Source organism: Coturnix japonica, chromosome 1, assembly GCF_001577835.2.
Source record: "Coturnix japonica isolate 7356 chromosome 1, Coturnix japonica 2.1, whole genome shotgun sequence".
NCBI classification, from domain to species: Eukaryota; Metazoa; Chordata; class Aves; order Galliformes; family Phasianidae; genus Coturnix; species Coturnix japonica.
Window position 1 is genome coordinate 170,390,548 of NC_029516.1, and position 24,451 is coordinate 170,414,998.

Here is a 24,451-nt window from a genome sequence, read left to right on the forward strand (position 1 = left end):
GAGGTAATTCCACATATCTGTTCTCAGTGTGAGGAAAGTGACATACAGTTTATCTGAACATTAGTTTCTTATATTGGCCCTTCAGATTCTTTGATGCTTTAGTGATAGATGTGGTACCATATACACATCTAGGAGCAAGTCCTTGGATAAACAAAAGGATGGATATTAGCTCTTAGCATTTAGGATGTTCCTGATTAAAAAAGAAATGACATAGTAAACCAGAAGCTGAATTCCTGTTGATGGCAGAGGTTGTACAGCTATTGGACCTTCATACAGAGCCAGTGTGAGGCTGCAGATCCCTCAGATTTCTTCCATAAATTGGGGTCTCAAATCCATTTGTAAACAGGCTTCATCCAGTGTAAAATGTGATTTCCTGGCCCAGTGAAAGCTCCTTCACATGCAGAACAAGTTATTCTGGAAGAAAGGTCACTATAAAATGGACGAAAGGCTCTGTTCACATGAGCTGTGAGTCCACGAGGATTTATTTGGTGATGATACAGGCTTAAGTAATCCTGGCTTTTTTCCTCCCATTTCCCTTTCTTCCCACTTATGGTATGATGGAGTGCCATTCCCTGCACTGTGCCAGCAGAATTCTTTGTGTTGCGACATGGTCAACAAACAAGCAAACTGATCATCTACATCTAGGCAGAATAGAGAAATACTGTTTGTTTTCTTCACCCAGAATGTTTGGCCAGTGTGATTCACTACACAACTACCCAGATTGCTCAGTAGCACAGAACAGCAGGGCAGGTGGAAGTAGAAATTAGCTGGATGGGCAGAGATAGGACTGTCTGAGCGCCACCGTTGCCTACTTTGGAACAACAGACTTGCACTTTGGCTTTCTTGTTGCTAACTGCACGTTGTTGCTGCTCTGTCATCATGGAAGCAGAGTTGTTAAAGTAGTACAAATAGTCCTATACCTTGGGTCAAACTCTTTTACCTTTGAAGATAAAGCCACAAACTAGACCACGTGGTGGGATTTCAGGAGGCTGCTGATCTGTAGCTCATCACCAACATCAGGAGATGATCTTGTGGTCATCAGAAAGTTTGCAGAAGTATGACCCTCATTAGCTAAGGAGAAAACACCAAGTTACTTTGTGCTTGATCAATTTTCTTTTGGGTTAGTGAGCTGAACTGGATCGTTGATAGCCTTTGAAAAGCAGAGCCCAGGAAAGAGGAGTGGTATAAAACCAGAACTAGGAGAGAGATATCTTTCTTTTACCAGATTTGAGCTGTTAGATCAATACAGCTGGCTCATCTTCTGATTCAGATACACCTTCCACTTTCATGAAGGTTTTTAGCTGTAGCAGAGGAATAAAGTATATGACTTTCATCCATGTCATCCTAAACTTCTGCAGGAAGATTTCAATGTGTGAGCTGTTCCCTGCTTTCAGAGAATGAGTCAGCAAAACGTTTGACCCAGTAATCTTTCAACAGCAAGAGGGGGAAAAACACTGCAGCCTTTTCTGGCTGTTGTGTTTCCATTATGAAGAAGTGATGCTATGGGTTTCTGTATCACTGGTTTTCCATCGGTTTCTAAATACGCTGTTTTCAGAAGTCAGAACCTGTGGTATTAGCTGTCAGACTTAAAACTCAACTTGTGTTTGAAAATCCAGCTGTGTTTTCAGATTCTTAACAAAAAATACCATTAAAATGGCCCCTATAATCGGAGCTTAACTGATGATACATGAAGTAGAACAGAATCCACCTCAGTTGCCATGGCTATATTTTTCCATTGAGCTAACAAGATTAAAAATTTACCATTGCCAGTTAATTCAGCAATTCTTACCGATATGCCCATGGAAAACACTTAATATTAATAAGAAAGAACTCTTTATACAGCAGATGCTGCTATTGGGTAATATAGAAGCAGAGCTCTCTCTGTACATAAGTAAAATATCTGTTAACCAAGACAGAGTAAAAACAGTGGCAGCACAAGGCCAGGGCCCAATGTGAATAGCAGAGCAATTCACACCCACAGTGCAGCCCCTTCATCTTTGTGATAGCAAAATTCAGTATTAACTGTAGATAGCAGAGAAACTTTGAGATAGCTCTGCTCAGAAGGTTTGTCTTCTTAAAGCACCACAATTTCTTAGATATTCTCTTAAGTATCTTGCACAGCCTTCTCTTGGAGAAAATATTGGGCAACCTGAACCAAATAATTGTTAAAATCATCACAAAAAGGATGCCAGAAGGTGGAGATCCTTCTGTTTTATGTAGAGGATCTGAAGCATATCAAGGAAGAAAGATGCCAGGGGAAATATCTTGCTGGACCTGTTACAAACAAGAACTGGTAAAAGATGTGAAGGCGCAGTCTTGGCTGCAGCAAACACAAAACCGTAGAGCTGAAAATCTTGAGAGAAATGATCAAGGCAATTAGTAGAAACACAACCATGGATTTCATGATAGCGGATACTAGGTTAGTTAGAAATCTTCTTGGCAGGATCCAAAGAGGGGCTAATCTAGAGGATAAGGGGCCCAGAGCAGCTGGTTGATCTTCAAAGACAACCTCCTCTAAGAAAAAGAACTGTCCACTCTGATGCACAGAGAATCAAGGAAGTGTGGAAGGAGGCCAGCATGGATGTAGAAAAAAATTCCCAGCTGAGCTCCAACGTGAAAAAAAAAAAGCACGCAGAAAGTGGAAGCACAGATGGAGAGCCCAGGCTTAATACGCAGACTTTGCTTGAGCATGCAGGACTCACGTTAGCAAAGCCAAAACTCATCTTAAAAGTTGGAACCAGACAGGAGGTGAAGGTTAACAAGAAAGGAATTAGCTGTGGTCCCTAACAACATCCTTCTCTCCAAATTGGAAAGATATGGATTTGATGGGTGGACTGTTCAATGGATGAGGAAGTGGTTAGGAGATTGTACCCAGAGAGTGGTGGTCAATGCCTCAATGCCCAGACAGAGATTGGTGACAAGGGATCCTCAGGGATCAGTAATGGGACCAAAGCTCTTAACATCTTCATCAATGACATCAACAATGGAATTGAGAGTACCCTCAACTATTTGCAGAAGATGCTGAGCTGAGTAGTGCAGTCAGAATACCTGAGGGACAGGATACCATTCAGGGAGACCTAGACAGGCTCAAGCAGTGGGCCCAGGAGAACATCATGAGATTCAACAAATCCAAGTGCAATGTCTGCACCTGGGTCATGGCAACCTCCACTATCAGCATAAACTGGGAGATGTAGGGACAGAGCACAGCCATGCCAATAAGCCCTTGGGGGTTCTGATGGATGGCAAGCTGGACATGAGCTAGCAATCTACCCTTACAGCCCAGAAAGCCAACTGTATCCTGGGCTGCATCAAAAGAAATGGGGCCAGTAGGATAAGGGAGATGATCCTGACCCTCTGCTCTGTGCCGGTGAGACCTCACCTGGAGTACTGTGTCCAGATGTGGAATCCTCAGTACAGGAGAGTCATGGAGCTGTTGTAGCGCATCCAGAGGAGGGGCACAAAAATGATCCAAGGGATAGAACACCTCTCCTATGAGGACAGGCTGAGAGAGCTGGGCAGTTCAGCCTGGAGAAAGAAGGCTCCAGGGAGATCTGAGAGTGGGCTTTCAGTATCTAAAGGGGGGCTTTTCTTGTCTTATGAACTTCATCAGAGCACAAACTGAAGCCAACCCTCTGAGCTTTCAAGCCAGTATTTAACCACAAACCAATTCTTTAAATAGAAGCTGGATGAAGTGTACTATGACTGTTGGAAACTCATCTTCCCTGGTGTACTGGCCCTTCATATCTTCTGAAATTGGAAAGGCAAGTGGTTTGGACTAAGAACTAGACAGAGGGAGCATGAGGTCTGTCATGTTGAGAAAGAAGTCCTCCAGAAAATCAAACAAGGGAAGGCAAAGACCAGTTTGGCCCAGCAAGTTGATGATGGAGACTGAAGGGTTTTGCTGACTGATTCTGGTGTGGGTGGGAAATCTTCCTGTGTGCAGGCCAAGAAGCACAGCCTGACTGGGGCCCTCACTTTCCTTGTGTTTGGGATGAGCTAGTGAAACGTGGAGGAGCTGAATGTGTAGCTGGCCATCTGGAGGATGTCAGGTGACAGCTGCAAAATGAAGGGGAGCTGTCTTCTCTCCATTAGCTCAAGGTCATCCGTGATGAGAAGTTAAGAACACTCACTGCTGAAAACTCCGTGCCCGCCCTTCATTTCTAAATCACAGTCGTGATTTAGTCTTAATTAAGATGCCAATCTAAAAATATCCCGTCATATTTTAAGAACAAGTCAGTTCATTCTCCGTGTATGTCCTCACAAAGGTGTAAAACGCTTTTATCACAGCCTTGATCTTAGTGCATGAATTTGGGCAGCTGCAAGTTCCCAGAGCTTTTATTAATTGTGATCTACAGCCTTTTGGTCTGTATTATACACTGCACCAGTGGAGCCTACAGGAGGGACTATTGCTAAAAACACTACAGTACACACACCAGCTTAAGCACCTCTCCTCCCCCTTATCTCTGAAGTTCATGCCAGATTAAATTGTAGATACAAAGGCAAGGTTCACTTCTGTCACTGCCCTCCAAGAAATCACTTTGCAAGGCTGGAATGCCTCCTCCAGGGAGGAAAGCTTTGGTTTTTCTTCTCTGAGAGAAGCAGATAAGGCACTGTGCCTGCGGGCAGATTACTTCCCCTATTTATCAGATATATATATATACATACATACATATATATATATATATGTTTATATATAGGTTTTGTTTTTGTTTTTATTTTTTTGTTTATTTTTTGGTTTATTTTTGTTTGTTTTTTGTTTGTTTTTCCACTGTTCGTTATTATTATGACTCTGGGACATGTGATTTTAGGAAAATAAATAAAGAAATAAATCATCATCTGGCAACTGCAGTATTTAATTTACAATCTGCAAGTGGTAGGAACTTGCCATGGGGCATTGAAACAGGCCATTTTTTCTTCTCTCCCAACAGCATTTTTTAGATGAAAGTACTTTTTTTTCCCCCTCATTCCAGCCCTGCCTGGGTGACAGGGCAGGGAACAGACACCTCATTTCTCTATAGAGCATTTTGGAGAGCAAAAGAACCAAAAACGACTTTGTGGATGAGGAACTTTGTGCTCCTCACAGGACACAGGAGCTGTGGTAACCAGAACCTCGGGCTACTTTATATGCCACGAACGTGCTCGAAAGTGCTGGTCCAGGCCACAGATAACGGTATAAAGTGTCATTATGCTTTATTATGTTCATACATTCGATTATAAATAATAATAATAATAAGAGTAATTAATAGTTGAGTTAATAGATGGGCGACACCGCCCGCGCGACGCGGGAAGGCGGATTTTTCAGCAGTGTGGCAGCTGAGGGGCAGCCAAGCGCGGTGCTGCTTTACGGCAAAGCATTGCGACGCCCCCCCTGCCGCGCTTTACGGCTGCGTGGCGGTGGGCGGTGGGCGGTGGGCGGGGAAGATGTCTGAGCGGGGAGAAACCCCGGCGGCGGCGGCTGCATCGACGGGAGAGATGCCGGCTAAGAAGCAAAAGCTGAGCAGCGATGAGAACAGCAACCCCGGGGATCTGTCTGGAGATGAGAACGTGAGGCTGAGTTGGGGTGTAAGCGGGAAGGTGGCGGTGGCGAGGCGGGAGCATGAGGCAGAGGGGCCGCGCTTTACCCCGCGTGCGTGAGGGAGAATTGGAGGCCCTGAGGTGTGAGCGGTTTTCAATGTCACTTTTTAAGTGGTTTTTATTGCGATGTAGCGAGCAAAAATCTGTATTTTAGGTATATCTGTCGTTTTTCATCGCTGCCTCGGTGTGGGGTGTTCATTAACACGTTGCTCGGTGTTAATTTGTGCACACAGAGTTTTGGGGAAATGAAGGAATAGGGGGGAATCACAACGTTGTAGGGGTTGGAAGGATCCTTTGGAAACCATCCAGTCCGACCCCTCTGCTAAAGCAGGTTCCATGCACTTGTGTGCTCATAAGTTGCTGTCAGCAGGAATTGGCTGTAAGGGATGAAGGCTGTTACCTCTCAACTGCACTAAATCAGAGTATTTAAACCAAAGGTCGTGAGATTGATTCCAAGTAACTTAACAGCTGAAAAGATCAACTGATTTGGGTCTGTACTGAGTCTGGTCTTGTTCAACATCTTCATCAGCGACCTTGATGAGGGGATAGTGACCACCCTCAGCAAGTTTGCTGATGACACGAAGTTGGGAGGATTGGCTGACACGCCTGAAGGCTGTGCTGCCATTCAGCGAGACCTGGACAGGCTGGAGAGCTGGGCAGTAAGAAACCGGATGAGGTTTAACAAAAGTAAGTGTAGAGTCTAGCACTTGGGTAGAAATAATTGCATGCACCAGTACAGGCTGGGGGAAGACCTGCTGGAGAGGAGCTCTGCTGAGAGGGACCTGGGCGTCCTGGTGGACGACAGATTGAGCATGAGCCAACAGTGTGCCCTTGTAGCCAAAAAAGCCAATGGCATACTGGGGTGTATTAAAAAGAGCGTGTCCAGCAGGTCGAAGGAGGTGATCCTCTCCCTCTACTCTGCCCTGGTGAGGCCTCATCTGGAATATTATGTCCAGTTCTGGGCTCCCCAGTACAAAAAAGACAGGGAACTCTTGGAAAGAGTCCAGCGGAGGGCCACTAAGATGGTGAAGGGCCTGGAGCATCTCCCCTATGAGGAGAGACATAGGGAACTGGGTCTGTTTAGCCTTGAGAAACAAAGGCTGAGAGGGGATTTGATCCAGGTTTATAAATACCTGAGGTGTGGGAGCCATAGTGGTGAGTCTGGTCTCTTTTCAGCAGTGCGTGGGGATAGGACTAGGGGTAATGGTATGAAAGTACAGCATAGGAAGTTCCGCATGAATGTGCGCAAGAACTTCTTTACAGTGAGGGTGACGGAGCACTGGAACAGGCTGCCCAGGGAGGTGGTGGAGTCTCCTTCTCTGGAGATATTTAAGACGCGCCTGGATGCCTACCTGTGTGACATGGTGTAGGGAGCCTGCTTTGGCAGAGGGGTTGGACTCGATGATCTCTAGAGTTTCCTTCCAACCCCTACAATTCTGTGATTCTGTGTGATCGTCTGAGCAATCTGGTAGTCGGTTTATGCAGTTGGTGAACTGGGGGAGTTAATGACATAGGAGTTCTGCATGGTGTCTTTCTTGGTTAGAGCACTCAGTATGGGCGTTGGAGCACATTGCCCATAACCTGTGCAAGAGCAGCTGCTGTTGAGGTGCTGCGTGCCACTGCTGCTGGGCCTTATTCACTGAACATCACTGGACATGCAGGCCACACGTTTGTCATTCAGCTTCTGCAGAACATTAAGGTCATCGGAAGGGATAGAGAAGGAAGGAGGGGCTGTGTGGTAACTGTGTGTTAGGGATTGTTTCGGTGTTTGGCACAGGCTGCCCAAGGAGGTCATGGAGTCACTGTCCCTCAAGGTTTTCAAAAAGAGTAGATGCGGCACCGAAGGATGTGGTTAGTGGGCATGGTGGTGGTGGGTTGATAGTTGAACTAGATGATCTTAAATGATTTTTCTAACAGAATCACAGAATTATCAAGGTTGGAAAAGACCTAGAAGATCATCTAGTCCAACCATTACCAATACTTCCAGGCTAAATCATATTCCTCAGCACCACATCCAAGCGTTTCTTGAACACTCCCATGGTCGGTGACTCCACCACCTCCCTGGGCAGTGCATTCCAATGCCTGACTACTCTTTCTGAAAAGTAATACTTCCTAATGTCCAGCCTGATTCTCCCCTGACGCAGCTTAAAACCATTCCCTCTAGTTCTATCACCGATTACATGAGAGAAGAGGCCAACCCCCAGCTCACTGCAGCCTCCCTTCAGGAAGTTACAGAGAGCTATAAGGTCTCCCTTGAGCCTCCTCTTCTCCAGGCTGAACAATCCTTAATGATTTGTGAATCTGGGTGTGATGTGGTGACAGAGGCTCTCAGGTTTGCTTTGGTGTCTGTTATAGGCTGTCTCAAAGGTGGAAAGTCTCCTTCTAAAACTTTGTTATGAGCTTTGTTGCTCCTGAAAGGCCTGGATTCTCCTTAAAAGTGGACGTAACAGTGTTGATTTGCAAGAAGTCTCTTTTTTCATGGAATCATAGAGTAGTTAGGTAGGAAGGGCCCTCAAAATCATCTTGTTCCAACCCTTCTGCCATGGTCAGGGTTGCCAACCACTAAATCATGCTCTAGATCAGGCTGCCCAGAGCCCCATCCAGCCTCGCCTTGATCACCTCCAAGGATGGGGCATCCACAGCTTCTCTGGGCAGCAGTGCCAGCACCTCCCCAGGTACTCCACAGGTATCCTGAAGGCATGTTTGTTGGTCATGTTTTAGTTGTAGTTACGTGGTTGTATTTTGTTATACCAATATAATGTGTTCTTGTATTGACTGCATCTGATTAGTCCAGAGGAAGCTTCAGTTCTGTGAAGTATTATGACTCTTGACAGCAAGTGCTCTTAGGAGACCAGTGTTTGGCAGGCTCTGAAACTGCTTAGGGTAAAGGAAAAGAAATAGCTAAATGTAAAGATTGCAAAACCTGGTTATGCTTATTAGGGGGAAGTTAGCTTTGCTAGGATGCGGTATGAAGGAAATGACTGACCTTAGTCCATATTCCTAGCGGAGTTTGTGATGCAGCTTCCTGTTATACTTCATGTCTTGCAATGACAGGCTGTTTGTTGTCTGCCTCTGTCTCCCCAAATTTGGGTCTTGTCATCATGTGGCTGTGAAATGAGTTTGTTGGGAGAAAAAGTTAGTTAATTTAATAAGCTGAACGTTTTCCTGTGGGTTTACTCCCCATAGCCCTCCTAATAGTTTTGTGTCCTTATATTATGGTTCCCAAACCTGTCTTGCACTACTGGAGATGAGAATCAGTTAGAAAGAGTGGGAGGAAGGGGTGAAAGTTCCTCTTCCAGTGGCACTGCTGACTTATTGCAGAACTGTGCTATTCCTGATGCTGCTGAGGGCCTACAGAGGACTTCAAGAGAGGTTAGATTCCTGACATGGGTAAATATGTTTTTAAACAAACATTGTCTTGATTCATTAGTTCAGAAGTATTCATTCCGTGTATGTCAAAGATACTTTCTAGGAAGGCAATTACTTTGTATTCAGATATTTCTTAAGAAGAGCTTCCTGTATTCCAAAGAAGTTTCACTGTATCACAGTTCACATATGACCCTTTTGGGTTAGTCCTTGTGTGACTCATGTTCTGTTTCCAGGGAGAAATGCTATTATGTTAGTAACAGGTTTAAGTATGTGAAGCTAAATAAAAATCAAGTCCTGGGGGATCTTTTGTTCTTGTGGAGGAGGAAGAGGAAAGTGAAAGGGCCAAGTGCTGCAGTTAGCTGATGATTTTATCTATCAGTTAATTACATCTTCATTTCAATCTGTGTAATTGGAATGTTTTCAGGATGATGCTGTTAGTATTGAAAGTGGAACTAACACGGAACGCCCCGATACCCCAACAAACACTCCTAATGCACCGGGAAGAAAAAGCTGGGGAAAAGGAAAGTGGAAGTCAAAGAAGTGCAAATATTCCTTCAAATGTGTAAATAGCCTGAAGGTGGGTATATGTAAACTTCAGCATGGGAATGTGGGATACTGTTTGCTTTCAGTGATGTAAATGTAGACTGTGAGACAGTCAGGACAATTATATACATATAATTTAAAAATACCTGTGTTTGGTGTTCATTTAAGAAAGTGTTTTTCTCATTGAGAATTGACCAAGTTTTGAAGAAGAAAAATGCCTATGCCATTCCTATTTCTCAACATTGCTGCAATTAGTCCAATTGCTTTACAAAGTTATGTTTGCTGTTTTATGATTATGTCATTTATCAAAGCTGTAGTTACTGATGTGGTAGATTAACTGAACAGAACTGAATGTGTGACAGCTTGCTGCAAAGCACAGATTCCATACAGATTTTTCTTCCTGATGAAATGTATTAGAGAAGAAAACCACAAACCAATCACAATATTGGGAATGATTTTCTCCTCATGCTTTCCTTGTCACCCTTTTTTTTCTGTCATCACCATTGTCATTAATCAGTTGTCATGAATCCCATCATGCGGTTTGATTAGTCAGGAGGGTTGAGTGTGTACCTGATGTGGGTCATGTTTATGTTTATATACAGTACCTGCTGCTAGGAAGGAATATGGGTTTCTGATTTTGACTCCCTGTTCTTGTGTTTATTGTAGTGTTTTCTTCTGCACTAAGCACAGGGCTGTGAGGAACTGAATGAGTTGTTTTCACTTTTCTTGCACAGTGTCAAGATATTCTTTCATTCCCCAGCTTCGTGTGGGATATTTATATGTTAAAAGCAGTAAATATGCCAGTGGGTTTGACTTTTTTTATAAGATTTCTAAAAAAAAAGGAACACTTAGATACTGAAAATGATGGGGGTTGTGTTAAACTTTCTGTCTATCTAACAAGAGGTTATGTGCAGCTCCATAGTGGGTGTTTTTCTCAGAATTTCTTTAACAGATTTGTGTCATTCTCCCACACTTCACTGCTGGGTTTTGCTGATGTTGCTGTTTCTGAATTTAGGCTTCAGACTGCCTCGCTGAAATGTTAGGGTAGCTAAGTGGGAGGGGATGAGAGATTTGGATCATGGAAACCTTCTGAATGAGCTTTGCCGCACAAGAAATTGTGATATGAAGTTACTCTGACACAAGTGTCTGGGAAAGCAGTTGATCTTAATGTGCTTTTTGAGGTGTAAAATAATCTCTGGTTCTTTCAGAGTGGAGGAGATCTTTCATTTTCAACCAGGTAGGCAGCAGCTCTATGGTTCACATGAATCACCCCCACAGATGGTGCTTTCTATGGCTTCAAGTCTTGCTTCAAATAGGGCTGTGGGCCTTTCAGCACCCAAACATTTAGCAGTATCTGAGTAATGCTGAGCATATTTGTGTTCTTTCCACAGACATCCCAAACTGGTTAGTACTTTTCAAGGGTACTCTGGAATAACAGGGCATCTCTCATACCTACTCTGGGGTGACCCAAAAGATCGCCCTGTGTGGTTAATTCCCAGCTTCAAGGACTTGGATCAGGGCCTGGAAACAGGTTGCTGTGCAGGCAGAGTAAAACACAGAAAGTAAATATAGCATTTCAGCTAAGTAAGATATAATATTTCTAAGTCTTCTAGTTTCTCTTTGAACTGGTTTAAAGAACAAATAGTAGCCAGGTTAGGTAATTCTTTTTACTTCATTTTTGGGGAAGCCTCACTTCTTTTTTCTTATTCTTAATATTTCAGATGCTATTTAGATAAACTGTAACAATTGAATATTGTGTGTTGGTCCAGAGGGACATTAAACTCATTGGATCTCACATAATGCATCTCATTCTGTCTTTGAACTGTGCTGTAAGATGGACGTACTGATATAAATGAAAAGTCAACGTGATTTAAAGACATAGAAATTCATTTTAATATTTTTTAGAGATGTATAGATTTTTTTTTTCATTTTCCTATTCTTAGTTTTCCCTCTCTCCTTTGTTTTTCTTCTCTCCTCCTGAAGACAAAGAAACATGGCCATTGCTGACTACTTTGAATGTCAGATGGTTATGATTCAGTCTGAAAAACACAGTGCTTGCTAAATATGCCTTTTAACCACTAGTGTGGAAGCTATTTTGGCTGAAATTTAAGCATCAAGCAAACAAATATATAACTTGGAAAATAACAGGAAAGCAAAAAGTGCTTTATTTTATTGCTTTTTACAGCACTACATTACTGGAAGGTATACTGAAAAAGTCTTTGCTGTCCGTGGGCTGAGTGGCGACACAGTTTATAAATGAGCACATACAACTAACAAAGTACATCCTCACTTCTGCATATAATTTTTCTTCTAGATCTTCCAGCAAAGAGGAATTTTGCTTTGATGTGCTCCCTTCAGAACAATGCCAGTTTGCCCTACCCTTCCCTCTTGTTCAGGGTGTGGTTGAATAGCTGTTAGCTGTTGAATGGAGTATCTCAGCTTTTACTTTCTATCCCTGGACCTGGGAATTGGATTCTAGTTTGTTGTCGAGTAAGGGAGAAGTAGCTAAAACCACTTCTAGTGGTAGTTTGCTTCCCCTTCAGGAACCAGGAATGCATGTGTGGTCAGTTTGTGCCTCACTAGCAGTGTGGGTGATGATATTTTAAAATGGGCTCATGTACTTGCAGGTGATTATTTTGTGTTGGCTTAGTGTTTATTTCGCTGCCTTCTGTCTAAAAACAGGCCTAACCTTATTTTGTCTGGCCGAAGTTGAGCTGCTATTTAGTGAGTGAGGGCAGAACCAACTGCTGATTATCTGTTTACCTTTATAGCAACTGTAGGATCTGTTTCTTTGCCTTCTTTCTGGTGCATGAAGAACCCAAGTACCTTGAGTCCATGCCTTTTATTTATACCAGGGTCAAAGTGGCTTTTCACCATTCTACTGTTATATCTGGGTCAAACTGTCTATAAAGCCAGGAGTCAGGTTGTTGTGACAGATCCAGCCTCTCAGGATAACTAACATGCAGCACCTAATAGTGTAATGTTTTGAAAACCTAGTAAGCAGCAGGTACAAAGATTAAAACAGTTATCAGTGTTATCAAAATAGCACGTGCTGTTTCTGACCAGTGAGGATGATGGTAGTTTAAATGAGGTAAGCATAACTTCAGGCAGATACCCTGGTGTTTTCCTAATTCTGTGTCTCTTAATTTAATTTTAACGCTGTACTAGTGATGAATACCTCCTCTTTTTTCTTCTGTACTGGGGTTACTAATAACCTTGCTACTTTTCCCACGCTCCCCATCAAACAGCTACCTGTTCTTTAATGTTACAGTGGCTAATGCTTAGAGTTCAACTTCAAACATGCTTTCTTAATTTGTATTCAGCTTTGAAAATTGTGCCTCTCCTTATGAGATGCAGGAGGGCCTTCACTCAAAGCTATTTTTTTCACTTGGCTCTTCTAGCTGTCCCCATTGAGGTAACAACAGATACTGCATTTCCCAGTAAATATGGCCTAGTTCAAATTCTTTCTAACTTCCTTTTTAGCAAGTCTTTTTTGTTTTGTTTTGTTTTTGAGTAGAATTGAATTCCTCACCCCATACCCCCTCCTCAAATTTGTTTTGTGGTTCCTGTATGGGTCAGAGCTGCCAGGGCTAATATTTCTCATGTTGTCTCTGAAGCACTGCCATTTGAAGGCTGCTTAACAGCCATCATGAGACACTTCCTTCCTGCCTGTACTGTCCCAGACAGTCCCCTGTGGGGAGGCACTTTAATGAACATTATTCTTGCTGAAAACATCCTGTCAGAACAGGCCAAAATACTGTTATCAATTAATAACAAGCACCACCATATTCATTGTGATTTGTAAACATATCTGCTTCTTTCCCCCCTCCCTCCCCCTTAAACTGATGTAAAATGTTATAAAAATAATACTTGACATTCTTCTGATAACTGTTTGTGAAGGAGATCTGAAAACATTTTGTAGACATGAACTTTGCAGCAGCTTTGTGATATGCTGGAGTTAATTCATTGTGCCTGTGATAGAGTTGCAAGACCTAACTGTGCTGTAATAGTGAAATGTAACCCTTCTCCACCCTTACACCAGTATAATTCTTCTCAATCCTAACAGATCTCCTTTGTGATGTTGTAAATCCCTGTGTGAAAGTAACTACAGCAATATAAAGTGCTTATAGACGTGACCTTAGGAGGTTTCCTTGTTGAAAGATGCAAAGCAGAGTAAGCAGTAGTTGGGCCAACTTCTGTTCTCAGCTGTGAGGCAACAGTTCTTCCCTTAGAATTTAAAACTTTGTTGAGAGGAAAGAAATACTGCTTTATCCTCTGTGAAGACAGCCAAATTAGAATGTGATGTTACAAAACTGTTCTTCTTAACTGTTCGCTATATGAAATTATATTGGGTGTGAACCTAGTAGTTTGGGGGGAAAACATAACAATTTGTTTCCCATTACAGCTGAATTTCACAGAAATAATGTGTTTGTGAGCTTTATTTTTTTTCTAACCTTGCTTTACATCTGCAGGAGGACCATGGTCAGCCTTTGTTTGGAGTCCAGTTTAACTGGCACAGTAAAGAAGGCGATCCTCTTGTTTTTGCCACTGTAGGCAGCAACAGAGTAAGTAACTTGTTTTCAACCTCCTGTTGCTTTTCTTTGCATTCATTTTTTTCAATGAAACCCCTTACCTGTGTATAGTACTAACATACGGTGACTTGCATAGAAAGCCGTATTTATGAGGTATGTAGTGTCTGTTATCTTGGAGATGTTCTGCCTCTGAATTACAGTATGATGCCATGCCTTAGCTGCTTGGGAATTAGCCTCTGTGGTAATTAAAATTTTGCTAGTAACATGAACATATGTTAAAGAAGACAGGTGCATAAATGTATCTTCTCACTGAAATTATTCTTCTTAGATGTTACTGTTTCTAGAAGGCTTAATTGATAGCCTGATTTTATAGGCTTTTTCTGAACAAGACTCTACATTGTTTTAGTCTTCAAGTTCCTCCTATGGAAGTGTTCCACATAAACAAGAAGTCTCTCATTTCCAGGTTTGTCCAACCTGACAAAAGTGCTAAACTAAAATTAACTGTATATCAAATGCTCATGTAAAGACTAGGTCTGGTTAGAGGTGATGAAGTAACTAGTTATAAGTAGAGAATATTCAAAGAGTATATTTTAATATCTGGGAAGGGCTGCTAGCAAGTCCTGGAATGCTGCTTTACTAAAACTGTTGGGCACATTGTTTTATTAAACCCACTGTTAGATAAACAGGTGAGATGAGAGCTAAACCATAGAAGCATACTGCCATTCCACAAACAGCACAGTGCACAGGTGTATTTGGTTTTCTCTTGTACTATCACAAGTAAGTAACAATCCCTCTCACTTTTTTCTTTCCCCAGGTTACTTTATATGAATGCCACTCCCAAGGAGAAATCCGCCTGTTACAGTCCTATGTGGATGCTGATGTATCCTTTTAAGTAAAAACACACTTGCTTGATTCCTCTTCATCATAATAGTGAAGGCTTTGTAGGAAAAAGAACACAGAGGCTTTTCTGTGATTTAATACCCTGCTCATGTGGCACATTCCTCCTATTGGGTCTTAGCCTTCTTTCGTCTTTCCCACATCCTCGAGTCTTTCGTATTGAAATAATATCAGAAATGCAGACTCATGGAACGTGCTGTCTTAAAGTATTTGAAAACTGATTCTCTGTCAGTTCAGTCTTCCCAACACCAATATTTGTGCAGAGTTTCACATTCCATGTTCTACAGTGGTCTCAGCTCTCTGAATTGGAACTGGATTTCAAGCCTAAGAATTATGTTTCATGCTCTGAAGTGGTAATAACTTCTGTTGATCAGTTGCAGTTCACAGGTTACTGATTTCTGACTGGGTCTTGATTCATCCTCATTTTTATTCCCAGTCTTTTGATATTTTGGAGAAAGATTGAAAAGTGATGCCAAGAGAAAGGTGTCCTTATGTGTTTTATAAACAGAAGTGAGGAAATCTCTAGGAAAGTCAGTACTGATTATTATTTGCAGTTGTATGATCAAATATTCTTTTTTTTAATTATTCTTGGATCCATTTGTGGACACATGGACAACAAGTTTGCTTGGAAAAGCACTTTAAAAATATATTTAAAGTTAATTTTGCTCAAAACAAAAACCTCCAGTCTCTTCTTTGTTCCTTAACGTAAGATGCAGGCAGATGAAAACTTCTATACCTGTGCATGGACATATGATAGTAATACAAGCCATCCTCTCCTTGCTGTGGCAGGATCCAGGGGTATTATTAGGATAATTAATCCTATTACAATGCAGTGCATAAAGGTAAGTGCTCAGAACTTTGAAATGAAGCTTATGTTTCTGTAAGGCATGAAACATGTCTTCTAAGTACATGTAAATGTGAGGGGAGATTATAACTTGGTCTCTGAATTCTATCCCAGCACTACGTGGGTCATGGAAATGCAATCAATGAACTGAAATTCCATCCAAGAGATCCAAATCTCCTTTTATCTGTAAGCAAAGGTGAGGAAAAAAAAACCACTTATGTTGTTGTACAAATCAGGATACTTTTGATTGGATTTTTGATCTTGAAAATGGCCAAAATCTCTCAATTCTTTGAAAATTTTACTAGTGGGATTGAACAAGTTTACCTTGGAAGTCTAGAGCAAGCGTTGGTCTTCTTGGATATGTATTAGATACATTTTAAATCCATGGCCTACAATAAAAAAAATACCTGTGGTGCGAAGGGATTGTGTACACCACTGTTTTTTCAGGAAAGAAATGCAAGCACTGGAGTTGTTTTTTCTTACCTTTATTACTTGGTTTCAACTTCTTTCAATTGTTGAAGCCTGGTGCCATCTAGTGGGCGTATTTTAGTGTTGCAGATAGTATTCACCACTGCCTGCAAAGGGAAAACTTCCTTAGGACTTTGAGTGAAAAGGGCATTCGTGAAAAAAGAAGCAAGTTTATGCTGTGATGTCTCATAGACTTGTCCAGTCTAAACAATCACAGTTTCCTAATCTGGACTGTTTTGTTAAGTAAGGGGATATTTGATTTGCCTCAGGAGCAAGCCTTCAGGAATACTAGAGCTGGTAACATAAGGGGACTTCTGACTGAAGTGTAATCAGTGTCACCGATTGTTTCCATAAGAATTAGAGTTGGGAACTTCTCTGATTCTTCCAACCGTCAAGTTTGTGCTGTGGGCCTACTTTTGAATTTCAAGACTTCTGTATATTTTGTCCTTTTGATACCATTTTGATGTTAGCCAATAGATTTATGAGGTTTAATCTGGACAGCGTATATAATTAGGCATGAAGGAGGAGAGTAGTGGAGTCTCAGAACTGCTTGATTGAGAGATGAGTAGAAATAATAAAAAATATTTGGGACTGAGTGGCCCTCCAGTTGGTATTACCATAATTCAGTGTAGTGTGTATTTGTAGAATCCAAATGGGAAATGCATTAGACGTTCCTATTTCTACATGGGGAATATAGTAGAAGTCCTTAATTAGAAACTGTCAGAATTGTCTTTAAATAAGCAGGCTCGTCTGACTGACTTTGGAATACATATTGTTTATTGAAACAGTTCCTCCCATCCCTCCGGTCTGTGGCTCATAAAGAATAGCAGTTAAAAGAAAAAAAAAAGAAAATTAAAATTAAAAAACAAAACCCTTATTGAATGCTGTTGTAAGAATGTCTGAAAGGAATTTTAACACTTCTTTATTTGAAATACAAATTGCTTTTGAGATAAAGCTGAACGAAGGCATACTTGTTCAAGATCTACTTTCAGGTGATCTGAAGACTTAAGTATATTTTGGTAGGGACTGTCACTAGGGGAGGGGGGTGGGCACACTATCTCAATTACAATTATTCTGAGTTTAGTTTTAATGGCAATTTAGTTAATGCAGTTCCATTGTTTCTAACAACTGAAGAAAAATGAAGTGCCTTTTTAAATGTTTACGTCAACACCTGTTATTGAAAGTGGTGAAGCTGAAATATATTATTCTTATGTACATATAAAAAGCAGCATGTAATTTTATTTGTTCTTTATAGATCATGCATTGAGACTGTGGAACATCCAGACAGACACGCTGGTTGCAATATTTGGAGGAGTAGAAGGGCACAGGGATGAGGTGTTAAGTGCAGTAAGTGGAAGACTGTGGGGCAGTGATTTAGATTTACAAAGGGTAGCAAGCCTATAACATGCAACTTTTTATCCTCCTGTGCACTGTTTTGATATTTTACCTGCTTTAAAAGAGAAGTGCATAAGTAAAGTTTAAATGTAGTGGTTTCATTGATCTGGCCACCTCTCCATAGTCAGGACAGGTGTTCACTTTCTGTATCTGTTTCAGTAGCTGGTTTTCTCACGACGCAGCCTAGAACTAAATAAGATAGAGCTTCATGGGGCTAGAAAGAGTTTATTATAGTCCCACTTGTGAAGTTCTTGTGGTCTTATCAAGCCAAAGCAACAGATCTTTTAGAGGCATGGTAGTGAAGGAAAGAAGTTCTTTCAGGTAAGTTATGCTGCTTTTCAGTGGCTACAAACAGATGCTGGTACCCAGTAAATACTGACTAGAGCAGCTGACTTTTAGCACACTTTTCATAACAGTTGTTTCCTTTTCTGTTGTGGGATTTGAATGGTGAGATATATATTTATTCAAGACCTGATGCTGTGTTCTCTTGTAGTCATATCCATACAGTAGCTCTGGAGTTGTGTCAGGATTCCTCTATAAAATGAAACCTAGGAAACTGACTAAAAGGGAGCACTAGCAGTAGATTTGTTGTTTGTCGGTGCTGCTGAATATGCCTCTGTTGATAGGGAGTAACTGTGGTTATTAAGAGATCGTGTTTCTTTGCAGTTAGTGAGATTAACTTATATGCAGTTTTTATTGCATTCTTTACACAGAAAAAGCTGTTTTGATGGAAATGTTTGCATAAAATCTGAGTTGATATAATGCAGCTTAGGCTGGGGGTGCTCAAAATCATTTCATACACATAGGATTATGATCTTCTTGGTGAAAAAATCATGTCTTGTGGAATGGATCACTCTCTCAAACTTTGGAGAATTAATTCCAAGAGAATGATAAATGCCATCAAAGAGTCTTATGAGTACAACCCAAATAAAACAAACAGGTATGTAGTCTTCATCTTCTTGGCTTTCTGGGGTTCTTTTTAAAGATTTTAAAATAAAAACTCTCATCAATGGCCCAGATTCATTCCTGTAGACATTGGAAGTTCTTGGAGATAGTGACCTGGGGATTGTGCTTGACATTGAATCTCTTTTGAAGATCTCTCTTCTTGTTGTTTGCTTCAGTAGAACTTCATTAAATTTCATTAACATTCCTACCACTTTTATTTTTGAATATCTTAATTACATCTTCATTATTTACTTGAGTAGGGAACGTCTGGGTTTATCATCTTTATCAGTCTTAAAGCTTGTATTACATCATGTTTTAAGATGTGTCAGTGCCTTTTTTCTTCCCACTTCCAAATTTCTAGGAGGGAATCCAATTATTAAACGTAGTAAGCAATTGAGTTTTATATTGTGTAGTTATCTCTAATTATTGAATTTGTTATCTGTCTCAGGGGCTGGAAAAAGACAACTCCTTATGTAGTATTAACTTTAATTTTTGTCATTGTCCTATCTGACTTCAGATTCACATAAATTGTCAGTTAAATACAGTGGTTAGTTATATGATAGATAAATTTCTCCTGACGAAGTTCATCAACTCTTTAATCTTAACTTCCAGTTAAACCATTGAGAGAATTGAAGAGTCTAAAACACACTGAACGTGTTCAGCAATGAGACTAGCTGTGAAAATGCTCTCGCTTTTTTTGGTAATGTTACCAAATATTAAATGATGCTTAAAAAAAAAAAAAAAGTAAAAATATTTCTTTTTTTTTATTGTGCTTTTCTGTTTAACAGTCTAGATGTTGCAAAATAAGCATCAGGAAGGTGGAGGTTTAATTAGTTCTTGAGGTACTTAGCAATGGGAGCTGTGCGCAGTTTCTGAAGGAGTGGTATTGCTTTGGTACAGTCTTTTATAATCAAGCATTTGGGAAAGTAAATTATTTCAGTAGAAATGAGATGAAAATGGACAGTTCCCATTTTAGGGGACAAAATCTACTTTGCAGCAAAACTGTTAAAAGATCAAAAAAGACAGACCTGTCCTTTTATCATTGAAATATATTAAAACTGGTCATTGAAAATTAGGCTTGTATTTCAGTGTTTCCCTGAATCTTACATGGCTGTTTTTTTTCCATAGACCTTTTATTTCCCAGAAAATCCACTTTCCTGACTTTTCTACAAGAGACATACATAGGAACTATGTTGACTGTGTACGATGGTTGGGTGACCTAATTCTTTCCAAGGTAAAGTGCAAGCTTTTTCAGCTACCTTGCTTTTATTTGCTTTTTTAGGCTCTTAAACAGTAGTAGTTTCACTAGAATACGAATTGTAGGTTAACTTATTATGCTGCATGAAATGATTTTATGTTAAAGATTTTGGTGTCTGTTTGCATGTGTAGATAAGCAGCTTTTACATCAAAAGTAAAATGAGTTCAGTGGTCAGAACTGTGCTAGAAGTAGCAACATGTCAACTACCCGTGTTCTGCATGAGGAGTACAGAAAGAGAATGAATATATAGTTACTCATGTAGGGTCCTGCAGCTGAAAGGAGAAATGAGGATTCATGCAATGGAGTTCCTTGGATTTGTGTGATAACACTAGCACTGCTTGCTCGGAGACATTAAACTACATGGTGGCATTGCATCTTTGGCAGAAATTGGTGCATGTGTGTTCTCCTAAAACTGAATGTTGTACGCTTTTTGTTGTTGTTCATTGTTTTTTTTTGGTTTTTTTTTTTCCTCCCTAGTCTTGTGAAAATGCCATTGTGTGCTGGAAACCTGGCAAAATGGAAGATGATATAGATAAAATCAAGCCAAGTGAGTCAAATGTGACCATACTTGGGAGATTCGATTACAGCCAGTGTGATATATGGTACATGAGGTTTTCAATGGATTTCTGGCAAAAGGTATGTGTGAGCTTGGACCTTGCTGTCCCTGAAGGTGTGTAGCCCTTCATTTATTCCATGTTTCTGTGTATGGGAAGTTTTGGTACCTGTGATGTGGTGTCTGAGTAGCAGAATGGTCTGCTGCAAGTGGTTTTATGGGAAACTGTTACGTTTATTGGTATCTTCCTCCTCTATCTGCAGAGGTAGATAACAATAATATGGGAGAAAGTAAGCAAATTATTTAGGATTTCCAACCACTTCATCAAACTTGTTAAGCAATTAATGTTCAAACATGTAAACATAACTGTAGAGTCTTCATTAAAGTTTGAGTTTTATGAGTTTCATGTCTTTTGAATAATACTGTAAGACTTCTCTATCCTCTGCTTTCTTTTTAAGATGCTTGCTCTTGGCAATCAGGTTGGCAAACTTTACGTTTGGGATTTAGAAATAGAGGATCCTCATAAAGCCAAGTGAGTACTTAATGCTCAGTTTTCTTTTTGTTGAGACAGGAATTTGGGGAACTTTCCTCTTTCTTTTACTGATAACTACTGATATTCTTAAACAGTGGTAGCCACTCTTACTACTAGGTAATTAAATGTTCTGAGCCCCTGGAGGTTACTTATTTGCTCTTCCATTCTATTATTCACATTACAATAGTGCCAAGAGGTACCAATCAAATTGTGTTGAGCAGTGTATGAAGATAAAGTGAAAGGATGCATCTTCCTCCAGTTGCTTGCACACTGATTAGGTAGATTTATGGAGCAATTAGGAGGAATAGATGGAAGGACTAGAGTAATGAGGGTACAAAGGTTAGCTATGAGCACAACCTGAAGGAAACAATATGGCTTTTCAGTTTCTTGCCTGCGTGGCCAGGTAATTTTATTGCATGTTTGAACACATGTACAGTATATTTGTGTACATCCAGTAATGCCTGTGTGTGCATATGTGAAAATACAGACACTCATATACAAAATTGCTGAAAAAAGCTGCAGTCTTGAATTGCCCAGTGGCCATATTTTACTCCAAACAACTGGAAAAGAACATTGATTACAAAGTCCTAAATAACACAGTTCAATAAGATTTTAATCAGTGCTTCTGTGAAAATTGGGTGGATGAGAATTGGCAGTGGGTGAACCAGACATCAGTGCTTTCCCAAGTCCAAATTTGGAATACAGAATACACTGTGATATAATCCTGCTACCTTCTGAATTCAAGGTCGCATAAGTATTTGGTGAAACAGCACTCCATAATGTAGTAGCAGCAAGTGCAGGTTTAACATTGCAGCTGAATAATTTTCTTTTATTTATAGGTGTACGACTCTTACTCATCCTAAATGTGTTGCTGCCATTCGACAAACCAGTTTTAGCAGGGATAGTAGTATCCTTATAGCTGTGTGTGATGATGCCAGTATCTGGCGCTGGGACAGACTACGATAAGTTACTTTTTCTTAATTCAAAGTAGAAAATATATATTTTCAGATTATAATATAGTCTGTTAACTTGCTAGTACAGTAGATGCGTTTAGCGTAGACTTTTCTCAAAGGTTCAGCAGGCTGGAGCTGAACTTAGTGATGTTTACATTCTGTGTATTGTTCTGCTTGAACTTTTGCTGCTTTCAATAAAAAGAAGTATTTTTGTAAAGTTTTCTGAATTGTCCATTTTAATTATTTACCTCAATAAGCTTTTGGTTATGGCCCATGGAATTGCTCTACGTACAGCTAGTGTGTAAATACGTAGTAACTTGCTTGACACTTTGTGTGTGTGCTTGAAGCTCTATTCATCCTTTTTTATGCTGACTAGAAACGTAGTGAAGCTATTGAATATCATCCAGGGATAAAACATTTGTGTGTGCATAATTGAAACGTTAATGCTTGTGTGCTGTGTAAGTAGTCTAAGATGTTGCAGAATAATTGTGTGAACAGTGGGACTGTTTAGTAACTGTATTTACTAAAGATTAACCATCTAGGGCTCCTTTTTCCTACTGTTCTCTTATCCTTTACCCTAACATTTTAATGGAAAAGAATACATTAGGGTATTACATACATATAAGTACAGTCTTTGGCAACATATTAGTGCTTTTTTTTTATTGAATTAAGGAGATAAATAGTTCTGTCTCCTACTGACTTTTCAAGAATATACTGATCTGGATTTTATCTTTCAGGATATTGCATTTGCCTCTGCGTTCCAGTTTGGGAAGCTCATAAATTCTCTGTGTAGGTGGCCTACCTGTTCAGCTTGAAATGGTATTGACTAAGCTTGTACTTAGAAATTGGCAGAACAATGAGACCTGGAGCTGGCAAGTAGTTTGCAAGCGTTAGTCTGTAACATATGATTAATTCCCCCTTATAGAAAAGAAAAAATATATATATATTGTTCTTATTCCTGGAGAACAGATGTAATACCTTTGTAGCAAAATAAACTGATGAGGGGAAAGATGACAAGTGAGACTGGAGGTTTTAATCTCTAGTTCATCTGAACTGCTAGCACAGCATGAACTAGCACTTAGGTGGCAGCAGCAGTGTGGGCCTGTGTATCTCATGTGTGTGGGCCTGGTAGTGTGAAAAGCTGTAGGAGAGGAGAATTGAGTTGGAGAGGACTCCAAAAAGGCTGTGGGAATACTCAGGCTTTCTCCGGATGAGCTAAACCCTATTCAGAACATAATGTTGGAAACTGATAGCATTGAGTGTTTGCAAATGTTGAAAGTGAAAAAGGACACAAAAGCAGTTGTGACTTTCAACGGTGGTTGTTTGTTATATTTTAAGTTGCATGTTCTTACCAATGAGCTATTCTGTTTTTGACAGGAAGGAAAGGTGGTACTTAAATAAAGCCCTAAATACAATTAGGGGTGGCTTCAGCTTTAATCAACTCATAATATTCTGATAACTGTTCTCTTAAAATGGAGGAAAATGTTCTAAGAGGTTTCCTTTGGAATGTGATTTAGGGTTGGGTCCCGTTTGGTGGGGGCTCTTTGTTCTTTGAAGTGCAGCGTCAGTGCTATTGCTGTATTTACCATTTCTTCCCTGTAGTGGGACTGGACTCAGTTTCTTTCAGAGTCATAGAGCTGCTCGCTCTTGGGACACAGCAAACAAATGTCAGAGCTAATTAACTTTGTAAACCTTGACTCTAAACTACAGGTGGTTATGGTATACAGCATCTGTCTCTGATTTAGGCTTCTGTTATGAGCAGCATTGGTCAGATTGATCTCCTTGTCACACAGACATGGTACAGACTTTGAGTGAACTAGGGAGGAAAACAGCAGTTACTGAAGCACTTACAGTTAATTGTGTAAAAAAATATTCAAGAACAGTTGCTCTAATCCAGGATGGATAAGTGAAAATACATAGTGTAGCAGACTGCTCACCCAACTGGAAATATCCACTGTATGGGGACAGTATCAGTCAGAATAGGAGGGGTACTTCTGAATGAGGGTACCAGCTTCTCTCTGTATTTGTAGCCTGGGAGAAACACGGTGTAGGTGCTTGCAGCATAAATGACTGCAGTTTGTCTCAAGCATCTTTACTGTCGTTTAAAGAGCTTGTCTAGCTGATTTCAGAGTTAGGTTGCACAGGACTTTGAGCACCTAGAATTGTCTTAAATTTCTTGTTTTCCCTAAGCATCCCTCATATTTTCAAATTTTGTACAGCCAGTGAAATTCAGTAACATACCATAACCAGTATTTCTTACAGGATAGCAAGAAAAAGCAGCATGGTAGTTGAAATGAGCAATCCACAGTTGTTTTGAGAGATGTTTATGTGATACAATGTGAAGGGAGATGGAGTCTTCCTTCTGCAAGTTTCTGTTCTGCAAGCTCAGCCACAGTAGGTTGGAAAGAAGAGGAAAGTAGTTTACAGTGATGTTCTGAAGCACGTGCCATAATGACTAAGCTTAGAGAGAGAGAGAGGATCTGGCTATAACTACAAGGGCTAGTGCACTAGGAGACATTTTTAATGCACGCTGCTGAATTAAAACATGTATGATCACATATGTTCAGTTGCAGCCTGCAAGACTGGAG

At 40.4% G+C, this 24,451-nt stretch overlaps 1 protein-coding gene across 2 annotated transcripts; it reads left to right on the top strand.

Moving 5' to 3' along the window:
- Window positions 1-5,397: 5,397 nt before the first annotated feature.
- Window positions 5,398-22,086, top strand: EED (embryonic ectoderm development). 2 transcript variants are annotated; one of them, XM_015852399.2, is made up of 12 exons: window positions 5,398-5,544; window positions 9,368-9,520; window positions 13,959-14,051; window positions 14,833-14,898; window positions 15,632-15,757; window positions 15,874-15,955; window positions 17,483-17,574; window positions 18,429-18,562; window positions 19,696-19,801; window positions 20,303-20,461; window positions 20,837-20,910; window positions 21,750-22,086. In XM_015852399.2, exons 1-12 carry the CDS (start codon window positions 5,422-5,424, stop codon window positions 21,874-21,876), a joined length of 1,335 nt encoding a protein of 444 aa, XP_015707885.1. In that variant the 5' UTR covers window positions 5,398-5,421; the 3' UTR covers window positions 21,877-22,086. The 2 variants fall into 2 exon arrangements, with proteins under 2 accessions (XP_015707885.1, XP_032298150.1); XM_032442259.1 differs by lacking the exons at window positions 15,874-15,955; window positions 17,483-17,574.
- The last annotated feature ends 2,365 nt before the right edge of the window (window positions 22,087-24,451 follow it).

Bases quoted from the DNA above. Each gene is read 5' to 3' on its own strand.
- EED (XM_015852399.2), top strand. From the start codon at position 5,422: ATGTCTGAGCGGGGAGAAACCCCGGCGGCGGCGGCTGCATCGACGGGA. The intron at 9,521-13,958 runs GTGGGTATATGT...TTACATCTGCAG, and splicing joins AATGTGTAAATAGCCTGAAG to GAGGACCATGGTCAGCCTTT. The intron at 15,956-17,482 runs GTGAGGAAAAAA...TGTTCTTTATAG, and splicing joins CCTTTTATCTGTAAGCAAAG to ATCATGCATTGAGACTGTGG.